The 19,952-nt window shown below is 41.0% G+C and overlaps 3 protein-coding genes across 4 annotated transcripts in view; 1 reads left to right on the top strand and 2 right to left on the bottom strand.

The window, feature by feature from the left end:
* mast4 (microtubule associated serine/threonine kinase family member 4) overlaps positions 1–5,746 on the bottom strand; it is a 29,861-nt gene extending 24,115 nt beyond the window's left edge. The window contains exons 1-2 of the mRNA XM_077737750.1: positions 5,339–5,746; positions 430–568 (exon numbers count right to left, since the gene is read on the bottom strand). Of these exons, the coding sequence (XP_077593876.1) occupies positions 430–568; positions 5,339–5,464 (265 nt within the window). The 5' untranslated portion in view covers positions 5,465–5,746. The remainder of the gene's footprint in view (positions 1–429; positions 569–5,338) is intronic.
* Positions 5,747–6,465: 719 nt separating this feature from the next.
* On the top strand, positions 6,466–9,548 carry bcl7a (BAF chromatin remodeling complex subunit BCL7A). Its single transcript, XM_077737824.1, has 6 exons — positions 6,466–6,676; positions 7,426–7,507; positions 7,593–7,689; positions 7,755–7,919; positions 7,988–8,052; positions 8,129–9,548. The coding sequence occupies exons 1-6, from the start codon at positions 6,585–6,587 to the stop codon at positions 8,195–8,197; spliced, it is 570 nt and encodes a 189-aa protein (XP_077593950.1). The 5' UTR covers positions 6,466–6,584; the 3' UTR covers positions 8,198–9,548.
* A 571-nt stretch (positions 9,549–10,119) lies between these two features.
* Positions 10,120–19,714, bottom strand: clip1b (CAP-GLY domain containing linker protein 1b). 2 transcript variants are annotated; one of them, XM_077737816.1, is made up of 20 exons: positions 19,568–19,714; positions 18,675–18,825; positions 18,114–18,586; positions 17,919–18,043; positions 16,824–17,025; positions 16,491–16,688; positions 16,326–16,429; positions 16,206–16,266; positions 15,585–15,689; positions 15,193–15,354; positions 14,486–14,581; positions 14,352–14,409; positions 14,110–14,195; positions 13,598–13,672; positions 11,696–11,763; positions 11,148–11,241; positions 10,975–11,074; positions 10,858–10,910; positions 10,681–10,793; positions 10,120–10,610 (listed from the first exon to the last, which is right to left on the bottom strand). In XM_077737816.1, exons 2-20 carry the CDS (start codon positions 18,781–18,783, stop codon positions 10,379–10,381), a joined length of 2,514 nt encoding a protein of 837 aa, XP_077593942.1. In that variant the 5' UTR covers positions 18,784–18,825; positions 19,568–19,714; the 3' UTR covers positions 10,120–10,378. The 2 variants fall into 2 exon arrangements, with proteins under 2 accessions (XP_077593942.1, XP_077593943.1); XM_077737817.1 differs by lacking the exon at positions 15,585–15,689.
* Between the last annotated feature and the right edge of the window lie 238 nt (positions 19,715–19,952).

Below are 19,952 nucleotides of genomic sequence, written 5' to 3'. Positions count from 1 at the left end.
GCAGGGGGTCAAAATCTATGGAAATCAATGAAGTATTCACATTTACGTAAACTTTTATAATTAGAAAAAACATCAATAGATTAAAGTTTATTTCAATTGAATAATTTTGTTTGTGGACAAAATACCTCTAGATTATTTTGTTGCTTTGTCATAAAATCCCACTGTATAAAATGAGAAAGAAAGAAAAAACCTACCGTATTTTCTTACATATATATCGACCCTGCATATAACATAAGGAATTAAATCATCCTGTAATGATTGTTTTCATACAGCAAAACAGAAAATAACCAAAAAAATAGTAAATGTTAATTTGCTGGTATCCATTGGTGAAAAATATTATGGCAACACTATGTCTTATGCACATATAAGCTGTACCCTTGATTCAGTCAACAATACAAGCTTCATAGGGGCAAATTTATCAGAGTCTACCTGTAAGACCCCCGCCTAGACTGCGTCTTCTCATATGCTTGCTGTCGTCGCTGAGCTGGCGTTTGAAGCGTAGACTCAGCTCAGGGTGGCTGGATTTCCTGAGTGACGCCGACGTGGGAGGGTAAAGGATGTGGTCCAGCTGTATGAAAAAACAAGAAAGAAGAAAGAAAAAAAAGAAGCATAAAAGATGTGTCAAGATATGCAAAAGAATATTAAACACCGTTTTGTTTTGAGTTGCATTGTTTCGGAAGCAAAGTAAATAACACTAGTCTACTAGTCCAATTCATTAAGACCAGGAAGACTGGCCGTCATATTTAGCCAATTATGGATTGGACGCCCAGTGCCGTCATAGAGTTAAATGAGAAACTATTTTATTAAGGTTTGAAATAATAATAATAAAATAATTCCTGCATAAAAGGGTCAACATGAGTGAAATCTAGCCACATAATTATTTTTTATCTATGAACACAGACGTCTCCGTCTGTTAATGGCACTGAAATGCGACCAATCCCATTGAAACGTGTTCACTCTTCCTGACACACTCAACTCATTTGAACTACAAGAAAAGAGTGTCAAAGTTCGAGCGGGTTAAAAATACTGATAAGCTATCAGAGGTTTCCAATGAAGACTACACCAAAGCGACACGCTAACTAAAAACACACCACACGACAAAAACTGGGCTACTTTTCGACCTTTTCCTCCAGAATTCCCCAAAGGGGAAAAACACCAAAATGTAAAGTTCTTTCCTTCCCAGCGGGGCCGTTTGCTGTCGACACTGCCAACAAGGTTTTATTTCCACAGCAAACACCAGCAGGTCACTGAGATCAAGCTCTTTTGCTTTTAACAAAGACACGCCGTCGTTTAGTCGTTTTTAAAAGACGGCAATAAGTGAGCGGTAGACTAGTTTCCCCTAGACACACTGATCAATAAGGCAGAGTCCAAAACTTGACATTTGACATGAACTCACTGTTCAAATTGGAAATAATTTCAAAACCAATGCAGAAAAATGGAAAAATACATTCATAAAAATAAAAAATAAATTAAAAAAATACTTTAAAATACCAGATAAAGGCTGTAGAATAGATTCTGTGCACGAGGAACTGAAAAAAATGTTTTTTTTTTTTTTTAATAATCAAAGCTCCTTCAAAATCTCAGGTGAAGAGACGTTAAAAGGGGTGACGAAGCACCGCCTGCGTTTCTTTCTGCGGTTGCTAGGACGCGGTTATTGTACGCAGGGGCTTTAACAGACGCGGTGGTCACAAATGACCTCTCATCTTGCTTCCTTGCCATTGTGTGGCTCACATCTTTTTATATTTTAGATGGTCATAGATAGGCAAACTATGGAGAAAAAAATCAATCCTATTTCTAAATCAACCGATCTCATTTTGGTCACATAACTGTCCACTTTTCAGCACCAGCTTTTACTGTGAATTAAACTATATTAAATTAAACTAACATGAAGACGTCAACATTTCCATATAAAATGTCACATTTTTGGGTTAACATTTTTTGGGGGGCTTTTGATTTTAGCAAAGACACACCCCCTCAATAGATTGACTTTGAGACCCCTATAATAATGTTTTAATACGTTTACATGGTCTATTATAAGTCAGTCTGTAGCATGACCCCTGTAAAAATGTCATAATTTCCACTTTTTTAACATAAACAGTCACTCTCTCACTCTCTCTGGACTCTTTGTCGTAAAATAAACGAACCTTGAACTAGCTCAACTCACTTCAATGTTTTGTTGAAGTGGAAAGGAAAAAAAATTCAAGTCAAGGCCGAAACCCGCCCAGCTGAGAATGGCCGACCGACCTAAGCGGACGACACTGACACACTTTAAATTGTGAAGAGTTTTGGATTGTTGAACTCCACGAGTGGTCGCGGGAGGATTTTGTTTCCTGTGTTGACATGATTTAAAGTCGGAAAAATACACCAGGCTGTGTCCAACGGTGACCTCACACTGCAAAAGCAGTGAGTGAGTGTGAAGAAGGCTTGCTGCAGTTTGGCAACAAAACATTATAAATGTAATTTATAGATGTTTCTAAATTGGATTAAAAGCCCTAAATAGTTTTTTATAGATCTAAAACAATGTTTATTTCATCTTTTTTTCTTAGTGATAGAAAATGTCTTTTCATCATGTTTTTCATTTCAAATGGAAACAAAATACAAAATGCGCTTTGAACTAAAAATAGAAAAAAATGGATTGAAAATATTGCAATGATTGATTTTAAAAAGGATAAAATCAGGAAATATAATGTACATCATCCATAATCATTTGAATTTGATCCTAAAACAGAAAGTCAGTACTCATGATTTATTTTTTCGGGCCGCACAAAATGCGGCGGCGGGCCAGATTTGGCCCCCGGGCCGCCACTTTGACACCATGAACATTTTTTCCAACTCCAATAGATCTGGAGTGGGAAGGCCTGTCAAGGAATGAACTCAAATAGTTCACATGTCAAAGACCAACGACCCTGTGGACTCAATTTTTCCAGAAAAATGCAAGCCTAGACTGAAAATGTGAGGATTAGAATCATCAAGCAAAGTGAGAGTCCCGATATTTGAAAGCCAGCACAATTTATCCAACCGAGCTAACACTCCCTAGTCATTAAATTAAAAAGCAAACCAACAGTTAATGCCTACCTCCTTTGCCTCTGGCGATTGGCCTCGGGGTAAATTCCCACCGAGAGACATGTTTATCACCGCTTGGGTCCAAATAAGCTTCTGTCACGTGTCATTTCAAGACAAGCAAGTGTCAAAAATCAAAAAAGCTAAAAGATCGGAGGTGACGCAGGCAAGGACTTAATCAGATTGTGCTAATCCTTTTAGCTGCTAAAGTATACAAAGACACTGGACGCTCGTACGACTGGTCGCCTGGCTGACAGTGATATAGAAAGTTAAATATTGTCCAACATGGACAAACATTGTAGTGACGAGTACCTTCTAGATTGGACAAGAATTACTGTATTTTCTTGCATTTATGGCAGATTTGTTGCTAAAAAATGACTGAATTGAGGGTAAGGCTTATATGTGCATAAGTTAGACTTGATATGGACGAAACGTTATAATGCAAGACAATGGCGGAAGTTTTAAAAGGCTGTCGGCTCGTGTCATAGGTGTGGGCATCCTGCTTAGGTGAACAAGCATCCTGAGGCTGTCGGCGTGCTCTGAAAACAACGTGCGTGGGAAAACAAACTTGAGCGGGGGTTCCGTTCTGCCTTTCTAAACCTGATAGCTTATTGACTTAACATTTAAGGAAGGGAAGCTGACCAACTTTATGTGTGGCGTATAATTATTTATGAGCCCTGAAAAAGACAAAAAAGGATTAGGACCATTTGATTTGAATTGAATTTAAAGGAGTACTTTTTTCCCAGTACGAGTCTAAATTTCAAAATGATAATCTCATAGATCAAGAGTCTCAGACTCGGATCTATGGACCATTTTAGATATAATATTTAGATTTTTTTTAATAAATGGATTAAAAGAACTGTATTGAAATACCTGAATGTTCATTTTTATATAGATCTAAAATAATGGTTATTTTAGTTTTTTTAAAATATATTTTTAGATTTTACAAAATGATTTTTGAACTAAAAACAGAAAAATGGATTAAATATTACAATTATTGATTTAAAAGGAGGAAAATCAGGAAATTTAATATATATATATATCTTTACTTTCATTTTAATTTGATCCTAAAACAGAAAGTACTCATGATTTACTTTCTCGGGCCACACAAAATGATGCGGCGGGCCAGATTTGGCCCACGGGCCGCCACTTTCACACACTAACTCAATAGCTTAGACCCCCAAAATAGCTGAACAATTTGACCCCCAAATGTTGTGTTCTTTTTCAGCTTACAACATGATCAGGTTTTTTTTTTTTTGGTCAAAAAAGTCAGCATCCCCCTCTACAATTCCACCAGATAACACATGTTCAAGTTGTAAAAAAAAAATAAAGATAGATACAGTAACATGCATTTTGGCAAGCGTGGGAAGAAAATGTAACCCAAGACACCGTCATCCGAGTTCTCAGAAGACGGACCCCTTTTTGGACTGCATCCACGTGACCCCGTTGCTAGGCTTCTTCCCGCTGGGATGCATCTGATAAAAGATGTCTGTCACTTTAAGGGCACACCTGCACTCCGAGGCCATGTCAAAAACGAAAATGATTTCTTGGGTTTTATAACTTAAGTGCTTGAAAATTTCCCCACCCTCGTAAGCCAGACTGACTCATGATTCAACCAGTCACAACAAAACTAAATTGTTATTGTCATGTAAACATTGCATATATAAATAAACACACTTGGCCATTTAAGTGGAAAAAAAACTTACCTGTTGATGCCTGCTAAAAATAATAAGGTGAGCTTTTTTTCCACAATTACTTATATGAACAAATAGATGATGCTCGTGAGCATGTTGTTGACTGGGATCGGCTCCAGCACCCCGTGAGGATAATCAGCTCAAAATAATAATAAACATTGCATTTTAATCCCAATAAGTACATGCAAAATGATCATTTATCATGATTGTTTTGACTGCCCTTTTTATTTACTTGTGATGGACTGTTCCAATTACTTACTGCGCATGTACAAACAATTCAGGAAGAAGATTGCAAAATATCATTATCTTGTTGGTGTGTTGTAAGGATAAGAAAAGACAAGTAAGGGAAAATATCACTATAGCAAGAAAAAAAATGTCATAAAAGGTCAAGATTGGAGGAAAACAAATGCAATTAAAACATCTCACTTCATAATTGACTCACGTGTAATAAGATGATGTTGTTAATAACAAAACATAAACGATATTTAGCTTCTATTTTGAAATGATTATGGAAATCAAACATGTGGAGGACCCAATGACTGTTTTAACCATGTGTACAAAACATTTTCTTAAGTTTGTTTTACCTTCTCGTCTTCTTCACACTCGTCCTCTTCATTACTGTTCATTTCTTGGGCAAGATGCCCAAAATCCGAGTTGAAGTGATCGCTTTTTGGATCAGGATCAGCAGACATGTCTCCATTTCCCTCCATGGTTGATCGACGCTCATACGATGACGCGAAAGAGAAGAACCCCCATCGAGGACGCCCAAAAAACTCGGTTAGCTGCTAATTAACCCGCACCTGCACATAGACTTCATACTAGATGCGCAAGTAAAACAAAAAAAATCGATCATCAAGCCCGGAAGAAAAAAGGCAATTGTGTTACTTGTCGCCAGATCGGAGCGAATCGGGACGACAGCCAGCGGCCGGAGGAAGAGTCTCCTTTTCGGGTCTAGAGTTACTTCCCTCGGCCGTGGCTGCCACCTCCTCCGCCAGAACTTTCACACACGAGTCGGGAGGGGAGAGAGGCGCCCAAAAGAGCCAAATCCAAACCACGCCTACGTACAAAGAATGGACCAATTGCATCGGAGTGAGTTATGACCACGATTACGCACGCGGAAGTAAATGGATATACACGCGTAAATTTGCAATTGATAAAAATAGAGTGACCTTTTTAAAGATACATACAAAATATAAATTTAAAACTTGAAAATTGTGTATTTTTTAAGATAGACAATATAACATTTAAACATGTTTAGTTTGGTTAGCCAGACATGAAAGAAAAATAGATTATATGTGATGGATGTTATTTGAATTCTGGTATAACTACCTATTTACAGTATAAAGTTTCACGTTTATGGACAAATATTTCTTTAATGTTTTCTTTAATTAATCTTTCTGATTTATAACGTAAAATCCTATCTATTTTTTTGCGTGCGCAACAGTGCTCTCTGCTGGTAAGTCAGAAATGTCGGCTTGAAAATGCTCCATCATGCTAACATATCATCAAATTGAGTCAAGAGTGATCAGGTGTCCGTATTGAAGCACAAAATATGGCCAAAAGTCAACATTAAACGGACCTCTATTGTTGTCAATGGCGGCCATTGAGTCAGGCCGGTCAACATCTCGTTTTATATATAGGATATCTATGACATATTTCCTGCTCGTCCTCTCCCCGCCCTTCCCCGTTTGCTCCCTGGTGCGCGCATGCGTAACAGCGCCCGTTGTGCGCCGCTCTCTCCACTGTTTGCATTGTGTCTCAACCGAAGCGAGCGAGAGTCGGACCGGCGAGCCCGTTCTTCGATTATTAACCGCCCTCCCTACCGCGGCAATGTCGGGCAGGTCGGTCCGAGCGGAGACCCGTAGCCGGGCCAAGGATGACATCAAGCGGGTTATGGCCGCGATCGAGAAAGTACGAAAATGGTAAGAGGCGGCGGTGGAATGGGAAGGCGGGGGGGAAAGAGAGAGAGAGAGACAGACAAAAAAACTGTCTCTCTCGTTATCTAACAAGAGAAAGCCTTGTTGGGGGTAGGAGGGATCCGAAATGAAACAATCGGGAGGCGGTTTACGGTCGAGTGGCTTCTCGGAACACGCGTGTATCGGAGGGTGGCCGGATCTCGGCCGAGGTAGAGCAGCTCGTCCTCGGCGGGCGGTACAAGCCGAGGAGCCATTTCGAAAGCACTCGGTCACATGAAACCGCCCGCCCTAACGTCGACCGTACTCGACTTTAAAAACGTCCCGGAGAGCTATGGATCTCGAGTCGGTCAAGGTTAGATGATCAAGACTTGGACTCGGGAGACTTTTAGCTTGTTTTCTTTTCTTTATAACCAACTGCTTTCTTTCTTTTCTAGTGAGAAAGGGAACAAGGCGATGGGGGTGGGGATAAGGGAGAGTAAGTGGGGCCTGGATATAGGTCGTTATTTCAAGCATTTTCCTTTCAAATGTGTTATTTTCATGTGCCATAACGTGGTCATAATAATAGGTTAGTGCATGTGAGGGTATAACGAGGGGTAAAAGTTAAGGGGGGACTATACAGTTGGGCAGAGAATCTCATCCAAGTACCAATTCATGTGATGGAGACATTTCAATGGGTGCTAGTGAGTAAAAATGCATATATTTTTTAGTGCAATATCAAGCAATATTGTGAATATTTGTGGAAAATTTGCATCCAGGGAGAAGAAATGGGTGACGGTGGGAGACACGTCCCTTCGCATCTACAAATGGGTACCAGTGACGGAGCCCAAGTCGGATGAGGTAAGGTTTCAAAAGTTTTGAGCCACCTGCAAATCTTCCAAGTGAATACCATTGAGTCTAAAGTCCACCGTTTTCTTTCTTTAAGAAAACCAAAAACAAAAAGAAGGGCAAGGATGAGAAATATGGTTCCGAGCTGACCACTCCGGAAAACAGTTCTTCCCCCGGCATGATGGACATGCACGGTAAGTACCAAAAATGTCTGCATTTTACCTCCCACCCATCTAAATACCACTTGATTCCCTTCCAGACGACAACAGCAACCAGAGCTCCATCGCCGACTCGTCACCCATCAAACAGGAAACCAGCTGTAGCACTAGCCCGGCTCCCGAATCCACCGGCGCGCCCAACCGCGAAAACAACAACAACAACAACAATGACGGCAAACCCGAGCAAAGTCCTGACGCCAAGAGGGGTGAGATCCTTAACATATATTACCTTACTGTTAGCTCTTGCTATTTAACATTAGCATTCCCTCGCTAGGTAAGAGCACGGAAGCGCCAAAACGAGACGCTGACAAAGAATCCCCAGACAGCAAAGCCCCTCAGGTAATCAGGGTTGGGTCCTCGTAGAACCCGATTGGTTGACGCATCCGACAATTAATGTCTTTTGTCCCGCCCCCAGGATGTGGACCAAGAGGCCCCGCCCAGCAAAAAGTGCAAAGTGGAGTCTCAAGACTTTGAGGAGAGTTAAAGCTTCCTCAAAAACCCCCTTATTCCCCCCTTTCCATTAACTCTATTAGGGCTAATGGACTCAAGATTCTCCTCTCGGGCCCCCGATCCCCGCCAAAGGGGGGCTTGCGACCACGGACCCCCCCCTCTAACACCACCCCTGCTCACCACAACACGGAAATTTGACACCGCTCTTCCAGTCCATCAATGGAGAGCATCTACCCGGATCAGGGAGGATTCCAGGGGTTCAGGAGAAGGGGGCAGGGATGGGGGGGTCCTAGAGGGTCCAGCTAGACTTGATTTTAGGATTTCTTTTCCTCAGGAGGGTCAACGCACTGTTACAGAAAATGGAACATGGGGAAAAAAACGTGCTGCTGTTAGTGGAAGTCTCTTCTCTCTCTCCATGGAGGCGGTGTTTTTTAATTTTTTTGTTTATTTTTCAGAATTATAGTGGTGGTTATTAGATTAGCACAGAGTTAGAAAGTAATAATAACATAATTATGGATGGAGGTGGATGAAATGGACCTGATATTTAAAATCTTTTTATATTTTAATTTTTTTTACATGGAGTCCAAAGTTTTTTCCAATCAAATATGGACAAAAATGGATTGGATGTCATTAATAATATCTGTTAATGAGCCCTATTGCATGAAAACTAGCCATTAAAAAATATATATGAAAAATTAACCCTTTAATATGAATACACATTGGTTACAGACCCAAATAACACTCTAATATAGATTATTTTTTCCATAATATTTAACATTTTAGCTCCCTTTTGCAGCATTAGGCATCCAATCCATTGAGATCAGGATTATTTACATTATTATTATTTTTTAGGGGGCATATCACCTGGTGCTACATTATAAATTTAGTGAGATAGGATGGAAATATCACAAGGAATAATTCTCCAGGCGAGTGGAAAGTAAGATTTTATGAATTGGTGCTGTCAAATGACGTTAAATCTACTTGAACTCCCTCACGTGGTCGGAGAGAAGAGATGTTGTTTGGAGGATGGATTAGCATATATACCTCATTCCCAATCCAGCCGTGCTGGACTTTCCAATGTTATTCTCTTTGACACGGTTGTCATTAGCATTAATATGTTGGCTCACTTATTCAGCACGTTGTAGCTTTTCATCCCGTTTTTTTTTAGCCTAGTGGCGCTTCAAAAAGTGTGTTCACCCAATGAAATATTCACTCTTTTACTCTTGATTTTTTTTCCTTCCTTTGGACCAGTTTTCTTTGTTTCATTTTAGAATTTGTACAGATTTATGCTAAGGTTTTGGCTTATTTATTCCATCAGTAGTTCTCGGTTTTTATCATCCGATGGGTTTTTTTCTTTGTTTTCTTAATAAAATTGTGAAAAATGATGAGATTCTTTTTTTTGACAAAAAGATAGGTCGCTGAAAATGTGGACTTAATGCTTGTATTGGGACTGTTAAAAGAGTACACATATAAGTAGTACATAGAAAAAGAGGACATAGGACAACACATCCATTGAGACGTCTGTCACATATAAAACATGAATGCATCACGTACAAATAGCACAAAGTTTTCCTATACAATATTTGGGAGTGCATCTTATTAACAGGGCAACAAAAATAAGTATTTTATACACTGTGCGAGTCACATTGTGGATAAGACGTAGAGATTCAATATGATCCCAAAACGTTGTGCTTTATGACGACATTGATATGTTGAAGACATTTTTATGACTACTAATGGTGCCATCCATGCAAATTAACTGAGAAAATGATGCAAAAAAGGTTAATGTGGGTGGAGCCTAGCAGGAAATATTGATGACTCGTCAAAAAATGACAATTTTGCAATGTTTCTTAACTGTAAATCAACCAAAAAGTCTTAAAAAGTCATTCTAAAGACATTTTTGGATGTTTACACTGACCAAATTGGACTATTTTTCTGTTATTAACCTAATTTAAAAAAAAATCTGTCACTAATATGATACATTTTTCTTACCGTCAACAGATGAGAATGCTAGGCAGTGAAATGTGGTTAAAGCTAATATTTCTAAAAAAAAAAAAAACAATTCAGGTTAGTATCACCTTGCAACGGGTGTGTTTTCAATGTGAGGTTACCTGATTGGTCGGAATGTCAGCCAACGACTGTCCGCCGTTAAAATGCTTACGTGGGATATTGCACCGTGGAATCGTGCCGGCCTCTGGTGAGGAAAAAAGAAGACCTAGAATGTGCGATCGTCATTGCAGGTGGGGTGTCCGAACATCTCGCAGACGTCACAATATGGCCGCTCGTCGTCGCGATGGCCGCCGTAGCTGGAGTGCGGCACCGCGTCGGGACTTTGCGCCTGCGTGGGGCAGTCCTCCGTGTCGTGTAGGTCGAAGCAGTCGCATATGTCGCAGAAAGGTCGCAGTGGCGCCCTCTTATCCCGCTTGGACTCCGCCGCCATCTCCGAGCTGAGTCAATACAAACATTTGAGGATTTGAGTGACAAAGAATGAAACTTACAGACCCATTTCGTTCTTACCCGTCTGTGGCGTCGTTGCCGATGAACTCGACTAAAGCCATTTTCTTCAGCTTGACCTTCAACTCTTCGTTTTTGCGTTGCAGGTCGACGATGACGCTGTTGAGGAAGTTGATCTGCGAGGAGAAACATGTTGCTTGCTCGTAATCATGACGATGATGCTCACAGTGGCTGTCTCACCTGACCCTCGGCAAACTCCTTTTCTTCTCTAAGCCGCTCTATAGCCTGGTTGCCTGCAGGGAATTAGCGTAGAATTAGCACAAAAAGACGATATGGACCATTTTGGCGTCTCCTTACCCGAAAGCTCCTCCTTCTGATCGCCATCTCGCCTCGTGAGCCTCCGCTCCAAGTTATGGACGCCCATCTGAGCCGATCGTAGCGTCTCGGTTGCCGTGTTCTGAGAGAAAAAAATGGCGTGATGTAGACTGCAATAATAATAATAATAACTTGACTTCTCCTCAGAAGAGCACCTCGTTCTTTAGCGTCTCCACCTCGCCATCTTTGTCATTGGCGAGCACGCCGGCAGTGCCGTGAAGACCAGAATCCTCGGTTGAGATCTTCTCTCTGCGGAAAAAAAGCACAGTCAAAATAGCCTGGAATAGGTTAAAAACTAAAATAAAACATTCATGAATGAGACTAGCTATATGATCAAGTTAGCCCCGCCTACTTCTAACAAATTCCCATCAATGAATGACATCTGCCATTGTATCAAACAGCTCCCGCGACAACAGCTGTGGCGGTGAAGTCACCGCCGGAGCCGAGCTCCGCGAGGACAGCAATTACGTAACAGTGGCAGGAAGCGGGATGTATTTGATTGCCGTTTTTTTTTTGTGTGACGATAGCTAAGCCAGTTACATCCATCTGAGGCTCAAGACATGAAGCAGTTTTGGGAGGGGGTGTTTGTGCCAATTCAAAACACGTGCGCATTCTAAAAATAAACCTTAACGTCAGAAAGCTCAAAACAAACAATGTGACTCATCTGCTTTTTTTTTTTTTTTAAGAAACTTAAGATACTTACACATCGTCACGGTTGAAGTATTTTAGATCCTCCTGGTATTTGCAGTTCTGCTGTTTCAGTGCATCCAGCTGAAAACAAAACATGAGTGGAGTTTGGAAAATAGTAGAGACGTCATGGATGAATCACACATGTTAAGTGATGGTGTGAACAAGACGGCAAGGTGGTGTGAACATGATTGAACGACGTACTTGAACGCGTCTAAAAATACTCTTTCAAAAACACGTGCAGTACAAGTCAATAATTCATTAATGCAAATGCAGGTGCTTATCTCAGTACACTCTAAACAACATGAAATTTGTTCTAAACAACAGGAAATTTGATGGAAAAATAGCAAGATAATTTTCAAAAACGCATATCATCATGAGGTTCGCAGGGGGTGCTGGAGCTGATTACAGCTAACAGTAGGTGGGGTGCATCTGCAACCGGTTACCAGCCAATGGCAATTGCATATTATTACATTGGAGTACCTGGAGAAAAACATGCAAATTGCATATAGGGAATCGAACCCTCGATCGCAGAAGTGGGCCGGACATGCTAACCACTGAACCACCGTGCAGCCACCTCAACTATGAGGTTAAATAGTATTAAAAAAATAACTTTAGAGCATTAACTTGGGGCTATAACCAGTGTGTATTTTTAAATAGTTAACTTTTATCACCATATTTTTTTAATTAATGCTGTATTATAAAATATAAAACTACAATATTAATGTTCTTTAACCTATCAAAAATAGTGACTTGCCCCATACAGTTATTAAAGTCTAAAGTATTCCAAAAAAAAAGTTATTTTTAAAATGACCAAAACAGGGTCTTAAATGTTAACCTTTGACCTGTGATGACCACTAATAAAAAATATACACTCATAAACATTGTATGCTAATTTCAAATTTAAGAGTTAATTTGACTTGAGCCATTTTTGTATGCAAAAAATGCAAAGAATCGTACCTGGTAGCGAGGAGAGTACACGCCTCCGGAAAAAGCATGACTCAACGGCGCAATGTCCATACCTGCGCCGTTGCTATGACTGTGCACCCCCCCCCGCTATCAAAGCCAGCGCCGCTACAAGGGCGTCAACAGAAGCGCTCGCCCGGGACTAGCCCAACCAATCCCGTACGAGCGCGAGAACAGACTGTGACGGAGAGGAACAGCTTCTCTCTCCATCTCGCTCTCTCTGGCTACAATTATGTAAGCCGGACTAAGACCCGCCTCCATCCTGCCGCTCGGCCTCGGAGTTTCCACGGCGAGCGTCACGGCGGGCTTTGAGCGTCAGTTAATGTTCATGCGTGTCATGAACACTGAATGTCACTTGGGCCAGCCATTAAAATACATACTAAACATAGGGGAGAACAGGGTTGCTTGTCAACATGTTTTACTCTTCTATAAAGCAATTGCCTATGACCTCAAAGTTATTTGTCGCTTTCATGTGGGCTGGACCATTTTAGATATAATATTTAGATTTTTTTTTTTATAAATGGATTAAAGGGACGGAATATTCAGTTTTTTATAGATCTAAAACAATTTTTATGGAGTTGACAACCAAACTGTGTGACAACTAACCCAGTTCTCCCCAACATTCTACATCTATGGCAGCTGATGGAATTCTGATTAGTCATTAGTTTTGGAATCTAATAGCAGATGTAACAAATTAGGCAAAAATATAAGTTTTGTTGCCTTTTTGAATAGTTGACATCCATAAACGGTGACAAAAATTGTCATAAAATATGTTTTACAATCCCATTCCTAAAATCCCAGTTTTCTTCTTTCTCCTTTCCATAATTCACAGCACGCCACGTGAGGATTACATCATTGCACACTGCAGCGAGCACATTTGAGAGCACTCGCCTCCTTTTAAAATGTGCCTTATAATGACTTCCCATGCGCACACTCATCAACAAGTTCTAACCTGCGTTTCCAGATCCTTCTTCTCATTGGTCAGCTTCTCCAGGGACAGTGACGCCTTTGTGGACGTCTCCACGGCCTGCGTCGACAAAAAAAGGCAAACTCGTACTCTGATCTGACTCATTACGACTGTGTCGGCCCCCCCAGACCATGAAATAATGCCTTGGATGCTTGGCATCCACCCGAGCGTGTACGAGGACACTGAGTACGTGTCTCCCTGGGGCTTAAGGTGCTCCATTTAAAACACATTGTTGAAAATAAATAAATAACTAAATTGACAGTAAAATGCTAGGAGTCGTAGTAGTAGCTCAAAAACCGAGAAAATCGTAAAATACACCTAAAAACTGCTTTATGAGACGTACACTTTATATATTTTTTGTTGGTTCAGCTGAAAAATCATGCTAGAAAATGTTCTAGTTTGTTATTATCAAGATTGGAGGGTGCTGGAACCTAGCCCAGCTGAGTTTGGGCAAAAGGCCTTTGTAAAATCCCACAAAAAATGTCTGGAAGAGTCACCTTTGTTAGACGAGCATTGAGTTCTTGTTCCCGAATTTGGCTCCCATCTTTTAGTGCCTGGAAGTCCTTCTTCCACTGTTCCGCTTCTGAAAAATGGCAAATCAACCGTGTAAGTACAAAGGCAAGGTCAGTTCAGTTCAGAGCAGTTAATGTTGACAAAATGCTCCAAAACCAATGAAAATGAGTAAAAATATGTGTTAACATATTAAGTGATGGCTAATGTGGCCATAGCAATTGAGTACCTTGCACCGTTTTTGCCATCCTGTTTCGCTCTTGCTCGGCTTGTAGTACTTCTTGTCTCTGAGGGGACAAAACATGGCCATGAAGAAGCAAGTTTTACCAAAATACTTCATTCACTCGTTTTTTTCCCCCTTACCAATCTGCTTATTTGCTGTTGCATGGAATCTTTGTCATCCTGCATGGATCGAAGCTCCTGATATCTGCTCTCCATGTCCACACTCAACTCACTGATCTGAGATAGACAACATATGCGCACTATGTTTACAAATCAGATTGATTGGTTCATATAGCCGCTACAAATATATTACTAATAGTAATCTGGGTAAGTTCCAATTGAGACCTTTTTTTTAATGGAAGGAAGCTTTGCGGCTTTTCTCGTCACAAAAACATCGTTTCCCATCATAAAAAAAACACTTTGTGATGATTTCTCTTCATCATTTATTGGGATATAGCCATATATCTGGCCCAAAAAAACCTGAGGAATTGACTTAACACGTTAAATTGTGATACTATTCAAGTATACTATTAGTAAGTATTCAAGGAGATAGCTACTACGTCCCCTGATTGGGTCGGTCAACAGTAAACACATCCACAAAGGGATTTGTACCACTCTTGATGACACAAAAATTACAATATAGTACTTCTAGGGTATATTTTCTTTGTACTATGAACACCATGTGCTTGAGTAGCAAAGCAGCCCCAGAACACATGTTCTTTGCTAAATAAAAATAGATTACGATTTAATTTCATGGGCACCATGTGTATCTGAATGAAAATATATTTTTCTTGTTTGTACTTTGTTTTTGTTTTCCTATTTTCTACTACTTGAGTTAAGAAATGAACCTTCTTTTCTTGGGACAGGGCTTGGGCCTTGAGGTTGGCTAGTTGCTGCTGGGAGACGGAAACGGCGTCTTCTTTCTGCCGTGACGACCGCAGGCGCAACTGCAGGTCCGAAACCTCCCTCTCTAGTTCCATGATCCGTGAACGCTCTGACACGGTGGCCACCTGCACGACAAGGACAAAAAGTCTTCTTTTATGACACCGCCGCGTTTAAACCGGGAGACCGTGACAACTTAAAAAAAAATTTTTTTAAAAACACGCTATTGAACTATATGTAAAAGTGTTTAAATGGCGGGTCGTCTGATAAGATTAAAGATGAGCTTATTTCTGTGTGAAAGATTGATTATTGGGTTTTAGAATGTAGAACGAGCGGGACGGCCATTTTAAGATTTTACCCTTGTGTCCTCTAAATCCCGCTGGAGTTTGTCAGCTTTGGTCTTTTCAAAGAGCAGGCTCTGCTCAAGCTCCTTAATGCAGGCGTGCTCCAGGCGGCTCTGCATCTGTTAATGCGAGAGAGAGAGAAAAAGAAAGCGGGAAGAAAAGGGCTAATGTGCATGCTTGAGGCCAAAACGACACACAAGCACAGCAAAAGAGGAGAAGCGCTTCGTCGGACGATAAAATGCTGCAACAGGGTGAAAGAAACAAGGCGTGGGCCCGCGGTTTGTCTGGTTAGGTGAAGGGTAAAGTTGCTTAGCCAGATTGTGGGTGAGGTGGCAGGAATGGTGACAAGAAAGGTGAAAAAAAGGTGAGGTCAAGGTGAGGGTGATGTCCAATTGTGTCTTTTTAAAGAATAAATTCAACTCTTGAAATGAATTGATGGCTTGTAGACATCCAATCCATTTGATCAGGGAGTAAATAAACATTGGATGGGACATCTATTGCTGTCAATGGTGGCTTGTGAGTTTAAATGGCGAGCGGGTGATGGTTTAAGTGGTGCTGTGTGGATTCATGTTTCATGTGGAATAAGATTTTAAAGTGAAATGCATGAAAAAGTGATGAATTACTACATAAGTTACCTCCAAGTCGCCTTTGGTGATGCAGTCCTCCTCCACGCGAAACTGGAGGTCTTCTACTTTCCTAGAGATAATAATAAATAATGAGGTGAGCGTAAAAGCATGTCTTCCGGGGACACATACCTTCTTTCCTCCTCCAGTTGGTTGACAAGCTCCACTTTTTCCTTGTCGGCTTCTTCCACCATGGATCTCAGCTGGTCAAGTTTAGCTTCCGTATCCACGGCGTACTGACAAAGAACTGTTTACAAAACGGTTCTGACCAGAGTGAGAGGAAGGAGTTGTTCTTACTTGGTCCCGGCCTTTTCTCAGCAAGGCTAGTTCTTGCTGGACCTCCCCGGCGTGGCTGGTGGCCTTGGCCACCTCGCAGCGTTCCAAGTCGCGCTCGGCGAGTAGCTGCTCGATGTGTTGTTGTTTCTCCTTCAGCGCCTCCTGCAGCGCCGTGGTGCCGGAGATTTTGCGAGCGTACCTGGCCGACGTTTCGGTCAACTGAGGGGGGAGAAGGAAAAATGAGTAAATACATTTTCAGGCATGTCAATGTTGAGGAAAAAAAATGTGTTAAGCAACACTGGTCTCCCCCCCCCCCCAAAAAATCTCCCACAATTTCAAGAAGCGCTTTCTCACCAGTCCCGCTCGGCTGGGTTTTCCACTGACAGAAGAAGTGGTGGAGCTGATGGAGCTGATGGAGGAGGCACTCGGGCTCCTCTTGAGAAGGGACTTTGGTCGGGACCCCCTGGCTTTGGTGGCCGTGGTGCAAGGGAAGCCGATGCGCGTCACCTTGTGAACCGCGGCGAAGAGGCCGTATTGGGGCATGCACTGGAAGTACCTGTGCGGATATCATGACATTGACATATGATTATTAAGCAGATTAATTGCCAATTATTTTTGCACTACTGCACTATGCTTGTACTAATTGCCTAGTATGTATATATAGCTATATATGTATGTGTGCGTACATGTATGTGCATACATATGTTTACATGTATGTATATGGGTGTACATGTATATATGTGTGTGTACATGTATGTATATGGGTGTACATGTATATATGTGTGTACATGTATGTATATATGTGTGTGTACATGTATGTGTATACATGTGTACATGTATGTATGTGTGTGTACATGTATGTGTATACATGTGTACATGTATGTGTATACATGTGTACATGTATGTATATATGTGTGTGTACATGTATGTGTATACATGTGTACATGTATGTATATATGTGTGTGTGTACATGTATGTGTATACATGTGTACATGTATGTATATGTGTGTGTACATGTGTACATGTATGTATATATATATATATATATATATATATATATATATATATATATATATATATATATATATATATATATATATATATATATATATATATATATATATATATATATATATATATATATATATATATATATATATATATATATATATATATATATATATATATATATATATATATATATATATATATATATATATATATATATATATATATATATATATATATATATATACATACATGTACACATGTACACACACATATACATACATGTACACATGTATACACATATATATACACATATATATATATATATATATATATATACATACACATATTGACTGTCAAAATAGTCGTCCATTAATTTGATAGTTGATTAACCGTCTAACTGTTACGAGAAAGAGATAGATGAATATTAGATTGAACAACCTGGTGCCCGCCACAGACCCGTCATTCTTCCCCAGCGGCTCGTCTAACTCCACGCCACACCACTCTCCTTTGGCAAAGTCTGTCTCCCCAAGGAAGCGCACCGCTCCTGCCTTGGTCCCGCCCACCTGAGAAACAATGGTTATGTCAGATTTTTCATTGGAACAATGAAATGCTATTTTTTTTTTTTAATCATACCAGGACCCGATCTCCTTTCCTGAGCTCGCGCTTGTTCTTCTTGCTAGATTCTGTATCAGAAACATTGGACACCGACTCGGTGGACTGAACCGTTCGGTTGAGTGCGCTGCTCATCCTCCTGACAACCAGGACATTTTTTACGTTTTCACCGCTCCCCATCTTGACCTGTCCCCCATTGGCTTCCTTCTCCGGCAGGGGTGTTTTGGACAAATTGGACGGCCGCGTGAAAATTCCCCGTCTATCATCGCAGCGGAAGTAGCGAACGCCGGCCACCGAGCCGTCGTTCATGCCAATAGGCTCGTCCAGCATGATGCCCGCCCACTGTCCCGGGGCAAATTGCGCGCCCCCCACGTACTGGACGTAGCCGGGCTTGTTGCCATTGACCCAGACTCGCTCCCCCATCTGGAAGTTGGTGGCGCCATCTTGGCCAGGGGAGGGGGGCTTCTCGGAGGTGGGAATGGACTTTGGAGTTCCTGCAATAGCAGTTTTTAAAATGATATAAAAAGAATAAAATAGCCTTTATAGTCTTTTTAACATAAAGTAAGACACAAGTCTTCTTACCTGAGGAAGGGGCGGTCTTTATGGCCACTACAGGTGGGCGTCCGATTTTTGAGGGGGGCTTGAGCCCACTAGTTTTGCCTGCTGCGCTCATGGCTCCGCCTTTTTCCATCTTACGGAGGAGAGTCTATCCCCACCATATGATTGACAGGATCTGAAACAAGTGCACATGTCATCTCATCATACAATAATTCACCTGAATATGTCTGTATTGCTGTTTTTTTCCCAGATTGTGAGTAGCCCCGTAGTCAAACTATCCGGGAGGGTCCATCTTAGGTAGAAAAATCATATTTTAAAGCAAGTCATGGATTTTAAAAAAAATCCTCTGTCGTTTAAACTGTTTTTTTTATTTTGTATGAATGCTGTATTAAAAAGAAATTAACTCAAAATGTGTATTATCGATGACCCCATGAGCAAATAAATCTGAGCAGGCTCACCCCGCCCAGGCAGCGCACTCGCACCAAAACAAACAAATCGCAGTGCTCCTGTCAAATGTCCCTGATGTCAGAAAAATACTTTTTACGACTGCAAACTATGTTTCCACACGTCAGATGCACATAAAACATTAACCCCAATGCATGACTCCCTTGTCTATTAAGCCGGCTCGGATCGACTTTAAATGAGAGTTCACAAACAAATATGCCTCCACAAAAAATGCATTTCCCCACTTAAAATCGCGTATCAATGTAGCTATTTTAAAGTGATCTCATACTATTTTTATCCCCTTTTAGGTCAGAGTAATTCCCGAGTTAGCTAGCGACAGATTAGCAATATAAAGGCGTAAACCTAAAAGGGGACGAGTTTGACATAAAAGCCAGCATGTCATCGCTGTATAACGGGACTTCCGCGTGTTAAGGGGGCCCCGCAAGGGGCAAAGTGTCGCCGTGGACGCTTACTTGCTGAGTGCCGGGATGGATGCTGCCGAGTACCGTTACATGTCATGTTTTTTTCCCAGGCAGGTAGTAGCAGTTTTGCTCTTCTTCCTCATCCTCCTCCTCCTCCTCCTCTTCGAGCTGGGTACCGCCTATGGTGACGTCACAGCTTTACTCCACGCTGCATTCACGGACGTCACTCGAAGCTCGGTCATCTGGCAACGACAAAGAACTACTTTGTTACGAATGACTTTTTTTATACGATTTGTGTACTGTGTCTTATTTCTGGAAATTAACTATTAGTCTATAACTTAACTCACTCCCTGCCATTGGCAGCACTTAATCTCACTTTGGAATTTGACTTCACTAATAAACAACTAGTTATTTTTGGCCATAACCATGGTGTATT

This window comes from Stigmatopora nigra, chromosome 17 (genome assembly GCF_051989575.1).
Source record: "Stigmatopora nigra isolate UIUO_SnigA chromosome 17, RoL_Snig_1.1, whole genome shotgun sequence".
Classification (NCBI taxonomy): Eukaryota; Metazoa; Chordata; class Actinopteri; order Syngnathiformes; family Syngnathidae; genus Stigmatopora; species Stigmatopora nigra.
Note: the sequence above shows the minus strand (reverse complement) of the source record. Positions and strands in the feature narration are given on the sequence as shown.

Excerpts from the sequence above, each read along its gene's own strand:
- bcl7a (XM_077737824.1), top strand. The coding sequence starts at position 6,585 with ATGTCGGGCAGGTCGGTCCGAGCGGAGACCCGTAGCCGGGCCAAGGAT. Across the intron at positions 7,508-7,592 it reads CGGAGCCCAAGTCGGATGAG|AAAACCAAAAACAAAAAGAA; the intron begins GTAAGGTTTCAA and ends TCTTTCTTTAAG. Across the intron at positions 7,920-7,987 it reads AAGTCCTGACGCCAAGAGGG|GTAAGAGCACGGAAGCGCCA; the intron begins GTGAGATCCTTA and ends TTCCCTCGCTAG.
- clip1b (XM_077737816.1), bottom strand. The coding sequence starts at position 18,783 with ATGGAAAAAGGCGGAGCCATGAGCGCAGCAGGCAAAACTAGTGGGCTC. Across the intron at positions 17,026-17,918 it reads GGGTCTGTGGCGGGCACCAG|GTACTTCCAGTGCATGCCCC; the intron begins GTTGTTCAATCT and ends ATATCCGCACAG. Across the intron at positions 15,355-15,584 it reads GGGATTTAGAGGACACAAGG|GTGGCCACCGTGTCAGAGCG; the intron begins GTAAAATCTTAA and ends CTTGTCGTGCAG.